At 44.3% G+C, this 15,085-nt stretch overlaps 1 protein-coding gene across 4 annotated transcripts in view; it reads left to right on the forward strand.

Annotated features, from left to right (window-relative positions):
- LOC119816741 (CDK5 regulatory subunit-associated protein 2-like) overlaps positions 1-15,085 on the forward strand; it is a 96,040-nt gene that overhangs the window by 45,197 nt on the left and 35,758 nt on the right. For all 4 annotated transcript variants that reach the window (XM_038333662.1, XM_038333664.1, XM_038333663.1 and 1 more), the window contains 2 exons: positions 11,328-11,490; positions 12,506-12,559. In XM_038333662.1, the coding sequence (XP_038189590.1) occupies positions 11,328-11,490; positions 12,506-12,559 (217 nt within the window). The remainder of the gene's footprint in view (positions 1-11,327; positions 11,491-12,505; positions 12,560-15,085) is intronic.

Consider the following 15,085-nt stretch of genomic DNA (forward strand, 5'->3'; position numbering starts at 1 on the left):
TTAGAAAGGGGCCCTGAGACCCTAAGTCTAGTGTTTAGCTTGGCTGCAGCTTCCTGGTAGACCTGGTAGACCAAAGCAGCCCTATGGACCTGAGGTTCGTATTACCCATGAGGTAAAGCAAGCCATGGATTCAGGAGAAACCTAGTTTTGCTTGGTCCTAGCAGAGGGAAATTGCTCTGGTGGTTCTTTCCACAAGTAAGTAAGTGGTGATGTCCCCACAACAACTGCTAGTGAATTTTGTGTGATCTGTTTCCCATCATGGTTTTTAATGTTGGCTACAGGCTGAAATTAAGCAGCATTATAGAACAAAGAGCATTGTAGATCAAATACAGAGTTCTTCAGTGCATTGTGAATAAACTGTGTGGTGCTGTGTCAGAGAAATGGATGGGCAGTAGGGCTGTTAGGCCTACTCTAATGACCACTATATCCTGCAGCCAAACTTTTGACAAAACCTGTTAAGAAGAAGTTGAAATTATCTTGTGACATTTTGATTGTCTTATCTTATTTGTTGTCTCTAAGTGGGAGGTAGAGTTAAGACAGTGGAGACACACTGCTAACATTGGTGCTGAAGAGCCACACCTGTATAGAATTGGATGACACTGTCCCTGAGTGAATTTTCTCCTCCAGAGGGTTCTGCCTGTGATTTCTTTTCTCAGCCACTCAGTGCCCTGTGGAATGGTATGTCCCACCACATTTTTTAGCTAGTTAAAGCCCAGGCTGGCACAGACTCACTGTGTGGCAGAGGCTGGCTTTGAACTCCTGATGTCCCTACCACCCTCTCCCCAAGTGCAGAGAGTTTACAGGGTATGTCAGCCTGCCTAGCTGTTTAGGTTTTTGTGCCCCAGGTCTGCAACTTGGTTTTCAGTTTGGGCTTGGGACATCAGCAGAGCACACCTTCTGGGATTCTTTCCTTGAGAGGACCGAGTTAGTACTGAGTGAGCCTGTGGTCATGGTCTCCATATTTCAGTACCCTCTCACTTCAGGTTTTCAGAGAACTGTATTTATTGTGATTACTGGAACATTTTTTAGGTTCCTTTTCAGTTTTTTATTTTTGGCTCATCGTTTAGAGGCATTTTTTTAAATTTTAACTTTGGTGTATGTATGCATACATGCATGGAGGTCAGAAATTGGCCCCCTTTTCTTAGTTTTGTTGTATGAAATAGAAGTGTTGTATCTGGACCTTGGTTCAGGAAATGAGTTATTAGCCCCATCTATCCCTTTGCGATTCAGTTTTTCTTGACCACATTGTCAGGAAGAGAAGGTGTTTTTGTTTGTTTGTTTGTTTGATTTGTTTTTTGATTTTTGGTTTTTTTCCTGTCTTCCTCTGCTAGGTAGCATCTATGAACAGTGAAGAACTACCACATCTAGAAATTCTATGTAAGTCATTTTTGTATTCCATGATCTCTTTTTGTGTTGACAGTGAAGTTCTTGGAACGCATATAGGGTTGTCTTTCTTTGAGAACTAATAAGTTCTATAAGCTAAATTTGGGTTAAGGAGCCGAAGGAATGGATTAGGCTAGAATAGAATGTCTGAGTAGCCATAGGGGAAAAAAGGAGAATTCTTAGTAGTGGTGACTAGGAACAAAGGAGGGGAAAAAGGCTTTGTAAAGGGGGCTTGCATTGCTAAAACCAAAGCTTATCTAGCTGACGGTGGAAAGAGTGGAAGGCACGAAGAGAAGAGTCAGGACTGGATGGGGCAAACAGTGGTTTCTTGTTACTGTTTACAAAATCAGTGTGAAGGGTCCAAGAGAAGCCTCTCATGTTAAGTAGGTGTTCACTGAAGCAAGACAAACCTGACTGTATTCAGCCTTCACTTGCTGTGCACCTCCACCCCAATACTTACATATCTGTCTTAGAGTTTAATTGATGAATTAAACAGATTAAGATTGTACTGGCATGTACCGGCGTGTACCAGCGGTCGGAGGGGTTTGGAAATAACCAAAATAGTCCTTTTATAATCAATCAGTTTTAATAAAAGGGGAAATAAGGGAACTTACAGAACCAAGGGTCCAGCGAAGCAGAAGGTAACGCGGGGGATAGAAAAACAGGGCTCCTTCCGGCGCCCCGATCCTTTTTAAGGGTATCCTACTCCCCTGGGGCAGCCACGCCCCTGAACGCAGGGATTGGGCCAGCTGCCCCAACATCTCCCCCTTTTGTCTAAATAAGGCAGATTCAGAAACCAAATACAACTATATACAACGGGAACAGATCATATAAAATTACAAGAAGTAAACAATCTCAGGCAAGGAGCATATAACAAAAAATTTTACTAATCACTCTACTTTGGGAAGTCTAAATAATGTAGAAGGTAGCTACCATTATCTAATCTTCAACCCCATCAAAGATCTGAGAAGGAAAGTAATATTACCAAAGCAACCAGGAAGCACAAACGAGAAACAGAAGACAGAGACAATTGACTACCTGGGCAACCACACGAAATCTTGATAGCAATGTTGAGGCAACCAACTTTGGCTGAGGCCTGAAAAAACCTGACATACCATTATACAACGGCAAGGAACCTTTAGTAGAACTATCTTATCCTGTCTTGGCAAGATAAGACAATTCTGTTTTATCCACTTATGGATATTTCGTAGTTTAGTCAGTAATGGAGGTATGGGCTTTTCTTTGCCCCAAGGCCAGTTCTGCCAAGTAGAAGACAAACTCCCTGTGGAGTGTCTTTGGTGCTCAACGTTCTCTCGAGAGTAGAGCATTGTTGCCAGGAGTGATTGTGTCTCATAATTACAAAACTCTAGGTTAGATTAAAGGCCATGTTTTACAGCTCTTCAAAGAGGTCGAAGATTATGCTATCTATACTAAATACAACCTCTATGTGTCTAAAAAACCTGATTATCCTAAATATAAATATGACCAACATATAATTCTCAACACTTATCTAACTGTATGACTAATAGAATAGACAACTGTGCAATAAATGAAGACAATGATTTCCAAATGTAAACAGGGTCATTACATAAATAATATCTGAGGTAGAAATGTACATTGCAATATAGTAAACAATGTCACTACATAAATAATATCAGAGGTAGAGATGTACATTGTAATATAGTAAACAATGTCAATATAACAATTGTTTTAAACAGAGGTAGTATCATACTCTCATACAATGTTCAATATATCAATATACAAGAATCAACACTCATATAGTTTTTCAAAAAACAATAACTCACAAAAGTCAATTATTCCTTCAGATCACCAGTTAATCCCTCCCCCCTTTTTTTGATATAAATATATATATATATACATAATTTATACCCCTGAGTCCATATAAAGCCTTCCACAACCCGACAACCCTATACCAGCCAGCAATTAGTGTCCCTAAACCTGAGGGTAAACTTTGTTGGGAGGGGGGGCGTCGTCATCTAAGATTGCTTCCAGCTGACATAGGGGCGACTTTTCTTCTCAGGGGGTCCTGTGAAAGCAAATGATGGTAAAACACCCAGGGTAACATTTCATCTAGGAAAAATGTGTCTAGCCTCTGAATATTTTGAGGAAATCCGGCCAGAATGTTGTCAAAAATGTGCACTATTCAAAAGTGTTCTGTGCAATTGGTACCAAAAAACAGGCCAAATATTAGCGCTACAAAAACATGACGTCATAATAACCAGTTCCCAACGGCCGGTGGCTGGACGGGGCTGAGCACGTTGGTGGCTACTGGGACGCGCACGGAGATGCAGGAGGGCAGGAGCAGCGCGCCCAGTGACACCGCAGGGCAGGAGCGAGCGCAGTTTTGTCTGGTCCCGCGGTGCGGAGGTGCGGAGCGGCCTGCAAGGTGGCCTAAGCACACACGGGCAAACAGCTCCTGGGCTGAGCAAAGCAGCAGGCCTGGTGCAGCAGAGGGCTGTCTCTGTATGGAGACGTGGAAATAAAAAAAAAAAGTGCGTGCTCCGGCTCAATCAGGTGAATTAGAATTGAGCCGGTTCAGCCCGCCTATGAATTGCGAGTAGAAATCTGCCGACTGCAGCAGACTGTGGGGTACAGGTGGTCTCCGGTGGCTACTGTCCCCGGGGTTCTGCCCCACGTTGGGCGCCAAGTGTACCGGCGTGTACCAGCCGTCGGAGGGGTTTGGAAATAACCAAAATAGTCCTTTTATAATAAATCAGTTTTAATAAAAGGGGAAATAAGGGAACTTACAGAACCAAGGGTCCAGCGAAGCAGAAGGTAACGCGGGGGATAGAAAAACAGGGCTCCTTCCGGCGCCCCGATCCTTTTTAAGGGTATCCTACTCCCCTGGGGCAGCCACGCCCCTGAACGCAGGGATTGGGCCAGCTGCCCCAACATAAGATTTAAAAAGCAGCCAGTTGTGTCAATAGTTAGTGCGACTATGGTCTATTCCATAAAAATACTGTGCTGTGTTGTCTGAGGTTTTCTGTTCTGCCTGTTTCCCGCAATCGTTAAGTCCCAAAGAATACACAGAGATCTACATTAACTATAAACTGATTGGCCAATTAGCTCAGGCTTCTTATTAACTCTCATAATTTACATTAGCCCATTATTCTTATCTGTGTTAATCACTTGGTTCAGTCCCTTTTTCAGCCAGGCAGTCACATCTTGCTTCTTCTGTGGCTGGTCACGATTGTAGAAGATTGGGCTTCCTACTTCCCAGAATTCTCCATTTCTTATTGACCCGCCTCTTCTTCCTGTGTGGCTATCCTGCCTACACTTCTTGCCTGGCTACTGGCCAATCAGCGTTTATTTAAAATATAATTGACAGAATCCAGGCCATGGTCCCACAACAGCACTGGGCTAACCTTGTTGTGACTATGTGAGATGATATGTGGTGGCGTGAAGTGTGGTAAATGACACAGGCATGGTACACTGTTGGGTGACTGTCTCAGGTTTACTTGATTGTGAGCATCATGGAGCAGTTCTGATAGTTGTGACTGCTAATTAATTAACAGGGAGGTAGTGTATATATATAATATATTAACAGTGTGGATATGCTGGACAGGCCACTGGGCCTTGTGGAAGAATCGATTCATCGGAAGGGCATGGGAAAATCCATTGAAGAGTTAATGGGGGGGGGGAGCTTGGGGAAGCTACATGATTAGATTTTTATTTATTGCAGTTCTTTGCTTGCGTTGGGGATGTAATGTCACAGGACTCTCATGCTGGTGCAGACATCCAGATGGATGATGACAGCTGAGACTGAAAGTCTGGGATGGGATGGAGGCAAACAGGTGGTGCTAGAAGGGGAAATGGACACAGTGGGCTTTAAAGGCTTTGTTAGTGAAGGGAAAACTCTGTACTTTACCCTCTTCCAGTTTTGAGAATGAGTGGCTGACAGGTGGTACAGTTTACTCACTTTGGAGGAAGAGGAGCAATGAGGAAGTCTTTTGAGGCAGAAATGGGAGGATGATGCTTCCAGTTAGGACAGGAGCTCTAGCGTCTGTGAGCATCTATGAGTGGAGGGGGGCGAGTGCAGTGGAGGAGGGCAAGTGGAGTGGGGGCAAATGGAGGGGAGGGTGAGTGGAGGTGCAGGCAAGTGGTTGTATGAGTAAGGGGGGGGGGGGTCCTGGCAAGCAGAAGTGAGGGGGAAGGGAAGGGAAGGCCAGGGAGGGAGGTATGGGTGAGGGGAGGGCAAAGGGAGGTGCGGGCAAGTAGAAGTGAATGCTAGGGGAGGTTAGGAGGCTGGAGGTGTTGGCGAGGGGAGGGGAGCCGAGGGGAGTTGAGGACCAGAGGTTGTGGGCAAGCTGAGGTGTGGGTTTCTAGATTCAGGCTGGCATTGGAGTAAATGAAGTTTCATGAGTCAATGAGCATGCTTTGTACATGAATTCGATACTATTATAGAGACAAAAGTGGCTCTGATTATGTAGAATAGACATATATGTCCCAATAAACATTTTGATTGAGATGGATTTAGGGCTCTGGCCTTGGGCATAGGAATCCTCTCAGTCCTAGAAGTTCCCATGAAGAGTTGGCATGTGGAAAGTCACAGAGTCTGCACACTGTGTACAAAGCCTGCACATGTAGATCACCAGGGTGTGCTGCTTAAGCTTGGCTCCTTGTTAGTATGGGGAGATGCCATTAGGAGGGTATGGAGACTGGTCCAGGTGACAGCTTCTCCATGGATATGGATGGTCAGGTTGGGTTTTTGCTGAAGGCTGCGTCTTCCTGGCATGTGCACAGGTCCAGCTAGATAAGTATAGAAACCTGGCTTGCAGGTCTACAATTTTGTCAATCTCAGCAGTGAAGGTGTCCCAGTTAAACTCTCAGAGACCAGCAGCCAGATGTCACCATGATTTTTCCCTTAGGATATAACCATTTAGAAAATCTCTAGGAACAAAATCTCACTTAGCCCATATTTAAGTCAAGGTCACAAGGTTAGCCCAGCACAGCAGCCAGGGTCATTAGCTATATCCAGGTGACATGGATCTGATCAGCCACACGGAGGAACCTGCTGTTAGGCATGGTGAGCTGGTGAATCTTGGAAGCTGGCCTCTACTTGCATGGGTACTGCCAGTGTCTTCCTGGATTCCTACCATCTTTTTCAAAGGGTCATTATTTTCCCTACTTTAGTTTCTTCGGTCTGGGTTTTAAGCTCTTCTGCACCTGAAGGTGATCATGTTGGGAGCCCTATAGGTTGACTATAGCCAATAGATAGGTTTTCTTCAAACTAAATAGTATTTTTAAGAGCTTGGATTTGTTGCTGGCATTAAAAATATTGTATTTCACAGAAGAGTGAGTTTTCACTGTTCTTTTTTTAATTTACTAATTTTTAATTAAAAGTTTCCACCTCCTCCCATTTCCTTCTCCTTCCCCTCTCCTCCTCCCTCTCCAGTCCAAAGAGAAGTCATGGTTCCCTGCCCTGTAGGAAGTCCAAGATCCCCACCCCCATCCAGATCTAGGAAGGTGAGCATCCAAACAGATTAGGCTCCCACAAAGCCAGTACATGCAGTAGGATCAAAACCCAGTGCCATTGTCCTTGACTTTTCAGTCATCCTTCCTTTACTGCCACGTTCAGAGAGTCTGGTTTGTTCACATGCTATATCAGTCCCGGACCAGCTGGCCTTGCTGAGCTTTCATTAGATTAGCCCCACTGTCTCAGTGGGTGGGCGCACCCCTCGCACTCCTGACTTCCTTGCTCATGTTCTCCTTCCTTCTGCTCCTCATTTGGACCTAGGGATCTCAGTCCAGTGCTCCAATGTGGGTCTCTGTCTCTAGCTTCATCCATCACCAGATGAAGGTTCTATGGTGATATGCAAGGTATTCATCAGTATGGCTATAGGATAGGGCCATTTCAGGCTCCCTCTCCTCAGCTGCCCAAGGAACTAGCTGGGAACATCTCCATGGACACCTGGGAACCCCTCTAGAGTCAAGACTCTTGCCAACCCTAAAATGGCTCCCTTATTTAAGATATATACTTCCCTGCTCCCATATCCACCCTTCCTCCATCCCAACTGTCTCATTCCCCCAAGCTCTCCCCATCCTCTCCTTCTCACTTTTTTCTCCCCATCTCCCCTTACCCCTACCTCACCCCCACCCCAACGTTTCCAATTTTTGCCTGGCAATCTTGTCTCCTTCCAATATCCAGGAGGATAACTATATATTTTTCTTTGGGTTCACCTTCTTATATAGCTTCTCTACGGTCACGAATTATAGGCTCAATGTCCTTTATTTATTGCTAGAAACCAATTAATGAGTGAGTACATACCATATTCATCTTTTTGGGTCTGAGTTACTTCACTCAGGATAGGGTTTTCTATTTCCATCCATTTGCGTGCAAAATTCAAGATGTTGTTTTTTAACCACTGAGTAGTACTCTAATACGTACATATTCCACATTTTCTTTATCCATTCTTCCATTGAGGGGCATCTAGGTTGTTTCCAGGTTCTGGCTATTACAAATAATGCTGCCCAAGAATGGTATTACTGGATCCTGGGATAGGTTGATCCCGAATTTCCTGAGAAACCGCCACACTGATTTCCAACATGGTTGCACAAGTTTGCATTCCCACCAGCAATGGATGAGTGTTCCCCTTACTCCACATCCTCTCCAGCAAAACCTGTCATTGGTGTTTTTTGATTTTAGCCATTCTGACAGGTGTAAGATGGTATCTCAAAGTTGTTTTGATTTGCATTTCCCTGATAGCTAGGGAGGTTGAGCATGACCTTAAGTGTCTTTTGGCCATTTGAAGTTCTTCTGTTGAGAAATCTCTGTGCAGTTCAATGCCCCATTTTTTAATTGGGTTAATTAGCATTTTAAAGTCTAGTTACTAGAGTTCTTTATATATTTTGGAGATCAGACCTTTGTCTGTTGTGTGGTTGGTGAAGATCTTTTCCCAGTCCGTAGGTTGCCTTTTTGTCTTAATGACAGTGTCCTTTGCTTTACAGAAGCTTCTCAGTTTTAGGAGGTCCCATTTATTCAATGTGGCCCTTATTGTCTGTGCTACTGGTGTTTTATGTATGAAGTGGTCTCCTGTGCCCATGTGTTATAGAGTACTTCCCACGTTCTCTTCTATCAGGTTCAGTGTGTTCAGATTGATATTGAGGTCTTTAATCCATTTGGACTTGAGTTTTGTGCATGGTGATAAATATGGATCTATTTTCTGTCTTCTGCAGATTGACACCCAGTTATGCCAGCACCATTTGTTGAAGATGCTTTCTTTCTTCCATTGTATACTTTTAACTACGTTTAGCTCCTTTGTCAAAAATCAGGTGTTCATAGGTTTGTGGGTTAAAATCTGGGTCTTCTATTGAATTCCATTGGTCAACATCTCTGTTTTTTGTGCCTATACCAAGCTGTTTTCATTACTGTAGCTCTGTAATAGAGTTTGAAGTCAGGGATAGTAATGCCTCCGGAAGTACTTTTATTGTATAGGACTGTTTTGGCTGTCCTGGGTTTTTTGTTTTTCCATATAAAGTTGATTACTGTTATCTCAAGGTCTGTGAGGAATTTTGTTGGGATTTTGATGGGGATTGCATTCAACCTATAGATTGCTTTTGGTAGAATTGCCATTTTTACTGTATTGATCCTTCCAGTCCAAGAGCAAGGGAGATCCTTCCATTTTCTGGTATCCTCTTCAATTTCTTTCTTCAAAGACTTAAAGTTCTTGTCAAATGGATCTTTTACTTCCTTGGTTAGAGTTACCCCAGGATATTTTATGCTATTTGTGGCTATCGTGAAAGGTGATGCTTCTCTGATTCCCCTCTCTGCTTCTTTATCCTTTTTGTATAGGAGGGCAACTGATTTTCTGGAGTTGATCTTGTATCCTGCCATGTTACTAAAGGTGTTTATCAGCTGTAGGAGTTCTTTGGTGGAGTTTTTGGGGTCGCTTATGTACACTATCATATCATCTGCAAATAACGAAAGTTTAAGTTCTTCCTTTCCAATTCGAATCCCCTTGATCCCCTTATGTTGTCTTATTGCTATTGCTAGAACTTCCAGCACTATATTGAAGAGATATGGAGAGAGTGGACAGCCTTGTCGTGTTCCTGAATTTAGTGGGATGGCTTTGAGTTTCTCTCCGTTTAATTTGATGTTAACTGTCGGTTTGCTGTAAATAGCTTTTATTATATTTAGGTATGACTTTTGTATCCCTAATCTCTCCAAGACCTTTATCATAAAGGGGTGTTGAATTTTGTCAAATGCTTTTTCAGCATCTAATGAAATGATCATATTGTTTTTTTCCTTAAGTTTATTTATATGATGGATCATATTGATAGATTTTCATATATTGAACCAGCCCTGCCTCTCTGGGATGAAGCCTACTTGATCATAATGTATAATTTTTTGGATATGTTCTTGGATTCGGTTTGTCAGTATTTTATTGAGAATTTTTGTGTCGATGTTCATGAGTGAGATTGGTCTATAATTCTCTTTCTTGCTTAAGTCTTTGTGTGGTTTTGGTATCAGGGTGATCATAGCTTCATAAAAGGAGTTTAACACTCCCTGCAGGGACCTTCAGGCCTGCCTGGCAGGCAGACACTTACTGCTCTGGGTGGATAGCCTTAGTGCAGGAACAGGAAACTCTTCTTGAACCAAGGACCTTGCAGACAATAGGGCAGGCTAGGGGAAGGCAGCCTTGTGTGTAACAAAGAAACCCCTGCATGAGCTGGGGAGGGGGGCTGTGCTCTCCTCTGGGACAGGCAGCCCCCAGATAGCACTCACCCGTCTGGATGGAACTCCTCAGCACTGAAACAAGGATGCCTGGTAGCCCAGGGACATCGCAGACAAAAGCAGTTCTCACTGTTCTTGATCCCAAAGAGGTAAAGCCTGTGGGTATCTTACTGGCTCAGGACTTCTGCTCCACATGACGGGTTGAGCCACCAGTGTCCTTTAACGCCTGTGGCTGTCTTTCTGGCTCAAGACTTCTGCTCCACATCATGGGCTGAGCCATCAGTGTCCTTTAATTCTCTAAGTTCAGGCTCCCACTTTCTCTTTTAAACTTATATTTGATGAGTTTTTGCTCTCCATTTGTTTATTGATTATATCAGAGCTGAACCCCTAGAGGGCAGTATTGCGCCTTTCTCCAGGTTTCTGGGTCAGGAAGCTGATCCCATGGTGTTCTGATTCCAGTGCACTGCTAGGTGTCTCTGCTCCCTGAGTCACCATTGACTCACCTCACCATTGACAGAAGCCATGTGCTGCACAAGGGCAGCTCTGCCAAATCTCCAGGCCTCTACTAGATTGCTTTCTAGGCTTAGGTAACAAAGAACTCTTTGGTGCAGTTTAAGAAACTCTGGTTTTATCAGGAAGGATAGGAAGGGGTTTGGGCAGAAGGTATTGATAAAATATGCAAAGGCTTTGAGGGGCACAAAAAGCTTGGGGTGAGCTGCTGAGTACTGATCAGGATCAGGATGAAACTGGGTTGTTATGACCTAAGAGCCTGGTGCCTGGATGCCTTACCCTGAAGTCTGACTGTTAGCTTGAGACGTGTGTTTTTAAGCATTGCCTGCTAGCTGTGGAGAGCTATCCCCGCTTTTTAAATCCTTACCCACCCAAACAGCTCTTGATTGGCTGTTTGCTTAGACTTCAGGGACAGATTTCTTTCAGAGAGGGGATTTCTTACTCAGTGGTCTGCTTCTGCTGGTGAGGGATGCTGCAGGTCTGAGCAAGTGCATGACTTGACCAGCCCAGGTGCAGCTCAGAGCTAAATTCCTGGAGGAGGCTAGAGACACGTGGACTCTTTAACATCCCATAAATTCTAGCCCAAGCTCTATGACCTGTGAGTGAATGCAGTTCTGTTTGTGCGCATTCATCGGACACATCTACTTTGAAGATGTCTGGCCCGGCTTCCTACCTCCTCCTGCTCCACTGAGCTAAGAGAGCAGCTCAGAATTAATATTTAAATTTTGTTCTCTTTTAGACTGATTGAGGAGTTGAAGCTGTCTTTGAAGAGCAAAGAAGCTTTAATTCAGTGCCTTCAAGAGGAGAAATCTCAGATGGCATCTCCTGACGAGAATGTGTCATCTGGAGAACTCCGAGGACTTTGTGCCACTCTGAGGGAAGCAAAGGAGAGAGACGCTGAGGTGAGGCGACAGGGCACAGCAGGAGGGGGAGCATATCAGACTATGGGAAGTGGGGCACTCTTCAGTCTGCACGGTTAGCACAGTAACTTCCACATGCAAGTTCTCTGTCAGGTGAGGAATCTGCAGGATCCACCTTTGTTAGGGGCTGCCTTTGTTCATGTGCCTTAAAGTTCTGCATCTGTGTTTTACCATGTGTTAATTTGCTGTCACCTTGGGGCTTCATTTTCATCCTTAGGGCTTTCTTAGTGTAAACCTGTGGTGCATTGTTCATGTCCTCTTTTCCTTTGTTGTTAGAGCCTGGCTTGTTGTCCATATTTGGTGTGAAACGTCAGAGTCTGTGGGGGAAGGGGACTGGTTCTGGGCCTGGCAGCATATGAGATGTTCAGTATCCTGCCCTGCTCAAGCGTCCCAGCCCTTTGGCCAAGTAGAGATGTGATCCCCTGACTGAGTTAGGACCAGCCTTAGATCAGTCATCTCTCCAGGTTCTAAGAAGTGGGCTGTCAGACCCTGGGCCCAAATCTCCTGGACTCCTCTTGGTCTTGTGACTTCCAGGGCAAGCTTTGTTGACCTTCCATTCTCCTTGGGTGGAGGAAGTCTGCTGCATGGTCTGTCCACATCAGGGTATGTTCTTGAAGCTCCAGAAAGGTTGTGATTTCTTTTTGAAGCAGGGTCCTTGTCCTTGTGACAGGAGCAGATTCTTTAGCTTCATTGGTTAGTTTTCATTTGGAATGGGGTTGCCACTTCAACTCCCGGGCTGTTTTCTAGTGGGCCCTTTACCTTTTCTTCCGAAGTACCTGTTTGCTCCGTGAGAGTCACAGTCAAACTGTGGGCAGCTGCTTCACACTTTTCCTCCCTAAACCACGTCAGACTATGAAGGAGTTAATGTTAATTAACTTGTGTTAATGAGGTATGCAGCAGTGGAGGGGAGTGAGGTGTGAGGTGCTCACTCAGATGGCTGTGGGAAAGCCTTCGGGGGACCTCCTCTTTCTGCTCACTCATGAATACCTTTTCCTAGGCTGCACAGAGGGAATGGCAGAAGGAGAGAAATCACTGGGAAGCGAAGATCCAGGTATGTTGATTCATTTTAAGACTGCTTTGAAGACTTTTTCTCCTCTTGCTTCTCATTTATTTTGAGTGATAATTCTTTGTGACAAGAGCTGCCATTGATCAGATGCCACTGAGTCCCAGTGATGTAACCAGCACAGTAGAAATAGTTCCTCTGTCCTTGCCATGACTCTCATTCCCAGGTTGTAGATGTAGTAGCTGAGACTCAGAAAGGTGAAGGCACTTGCTCATGATCCCATAGCTGGAGGGAGGAATCTGCCTGTTTGATTCAGCAGCTGGGCTCCAAGGGCCCTTAGTCACAACAGCTGCAATTTGTATAGTGCCTGCCAGCTTAGAAAGTACTTTCACATCTATTATCTCATCTGATCTCACAACAGCCCAGGAGGGAGGCAGCAGTGATTTTCTTAAGACATGAACTCAGACTATAAATGCAGGGCTCAGTCCCCATCAAACCAAACTCTCTGCCAGCTTTTGTAGCATTAAGGAATGAAATTAATGATCTGTTATTTCCTCCAAATAACCTGCTGCAGTCTCGAAGACTCTGATGTGACTATATTCAGATTTTAGAAGGCACTGGAGTCCTTCCCATAGGAATAGCTGTCAGCTTCTCAAATGATCAGATCCCCTTCCTTTCACCCGGCCTTGTTGCTGTGAGCAGTAACACAGTAACTGGGAGCTGATGCCACAGCGTTCGGCTAGACTAGGAAATATTAATCACTGGTTCTGCTTTGAGAACCCACATAAATATGGAAGGAAAGAAATGACTCTTACACTTTTCCACTAACCTCCACACACTTGCATCCATACACACACACACCATAACAGAAGTTTGAAATCCCTGATTTTTGTGAAAGAATGATGGATTCACTGGACTCCATCCTTCCATGATGTGTGCTGTGTCATGGTGGTCACTAAGTAGAGAAACGGAGCAGTTTTAGCATGTGTCTTTGCAGAAGTGGACACCAGCCCTGGGTTTGTGATGGAGGACTCTCATTGGTTAATAAAGAAACTGCCTTGGCTTTCTGATAGGGCAGGAGTTAGATAGGTGGATTAGACAGAACAGAATTCTGGGAAGAAGGGAAGTGAGGCAATCGCCATGCCTCTCCTCTCTGGGTCAGATGCCATGGAGCCAGCCACCAGGTCAGACATGCTGAATCTTTCCCAGTAAGCCACCACCTCGTGGTGGTACATACATTATTAGAAATGGGTTACTCAAGATGTGAGAATTAGCCATAAGAGGCTAGAGCTAATGCGCCAAGCAGTGTTTAAATGAATACAATTTGTGTGTTGTTATTTCGGGGAATAAGCTAGCCAGGCGGCCAGGAGCCGGGCAGAATGCAGCCCACCGCTCCCATCACTACAGGTTTGGGTTGGAGCTGAGTTTCCTACGAGACATTTAACCTCTAAGCCAACTACTTAGCTTTTCTAGACATATCCGCACCCTTCTAAACTGGCACAAGTCCGGTGTATTTTAGCAGTTCAGAAATAAGCAATGACATATCATATGTGAGAGTGACAGATGGAGTCTGGACTGTCCACTGGAGTCCCTTGGACAGTGCTAAGTGGGGTTCACGCTTTCCCAGTCAGCCAAGCTACACATTCGATCAACAGCAACCTCTGCTCCAGGAGCATGCTTGTCTTTTCTTTTCCAGCTGACTGACCCCTGTAGCGGGCGTGGTCGGCCGGCAATGGGAACTAACCAAACTAGCCTTATATAAAATACTCAGTTTTAATAAAAGGAGAAAATGGGAGAAACTTATAGAGCCAGAGTTCCAGCGAAGAGCAGGGACTCAAGACAGAGAACAACCAAAACACGGATCTTTTAAAGGTATTTTGTGCCCCAGAGGGGTCACGCCCCTCAGAAAAGGGATTGGTCAGCTATCCCATCATCTCCCCCCTTTTGTCTAAATAAGACAGATTCAAAACCAAATACAACTATATACAGTGGAAACAGATAATAAATATAAAATTACAAGCAGCAAACAATATTAAGCAAGAAACATATAACAAAAGTTTTACTAAACATTCTATTTCAAGGAGTCTAAATAATGTAGAGGGTAACTACAATTATCTAATCATCAACCCCATCAAAGATCTGAGAAGGGAAGTAATATTACTTAAGCAACCAGGAAGTACAAACGAGAAACTTCCAAATGTGCAACAAATGACAGAGACAACTGACTACCTGGGCAATCACCCAAAGTTTCGTTTTGCAATGTTGAGGCAACCAACTTTGGCTAAGGCCTAACACAACTGACATAACATTTTTCAAAGGCAAGGAACTTTTTGTATAACTATCCTACCCTGTCTTGGCAAGATAAGACAATCCTGTTTTATCCACTTATAGATATTCTGTATCTGTGTCAGTAGTTGAGGTATGGGCTTTTCTTTGCCCAAAGGCCAGTTCTGCCAAGAAGAAGACAATCTCCCAGTGGAGTGTCTTTGGTCCTCAACGTTCTCTCAGGGATAGAGCAGTGTTGCCAGGAGTGATTGTGTCTCATAAGTACAAAACTCTAGGTTAGATTAAAGG

This window comes from Arvicola amphibius, chromosome 6, assembly GCF_903992535.2.
Source record: "Arvicola amphibius chromosome 6, mArvAmp1.2, whole genome shotgun sequence".
In the NCBI taxonomy this organism is placed as follows: domain Eukaryota; kingdom Metazoa; phylum Chordata; class Mammalia; order Rodentia; family Cricetidae; genus Arvicola; species Arvicola amphibius.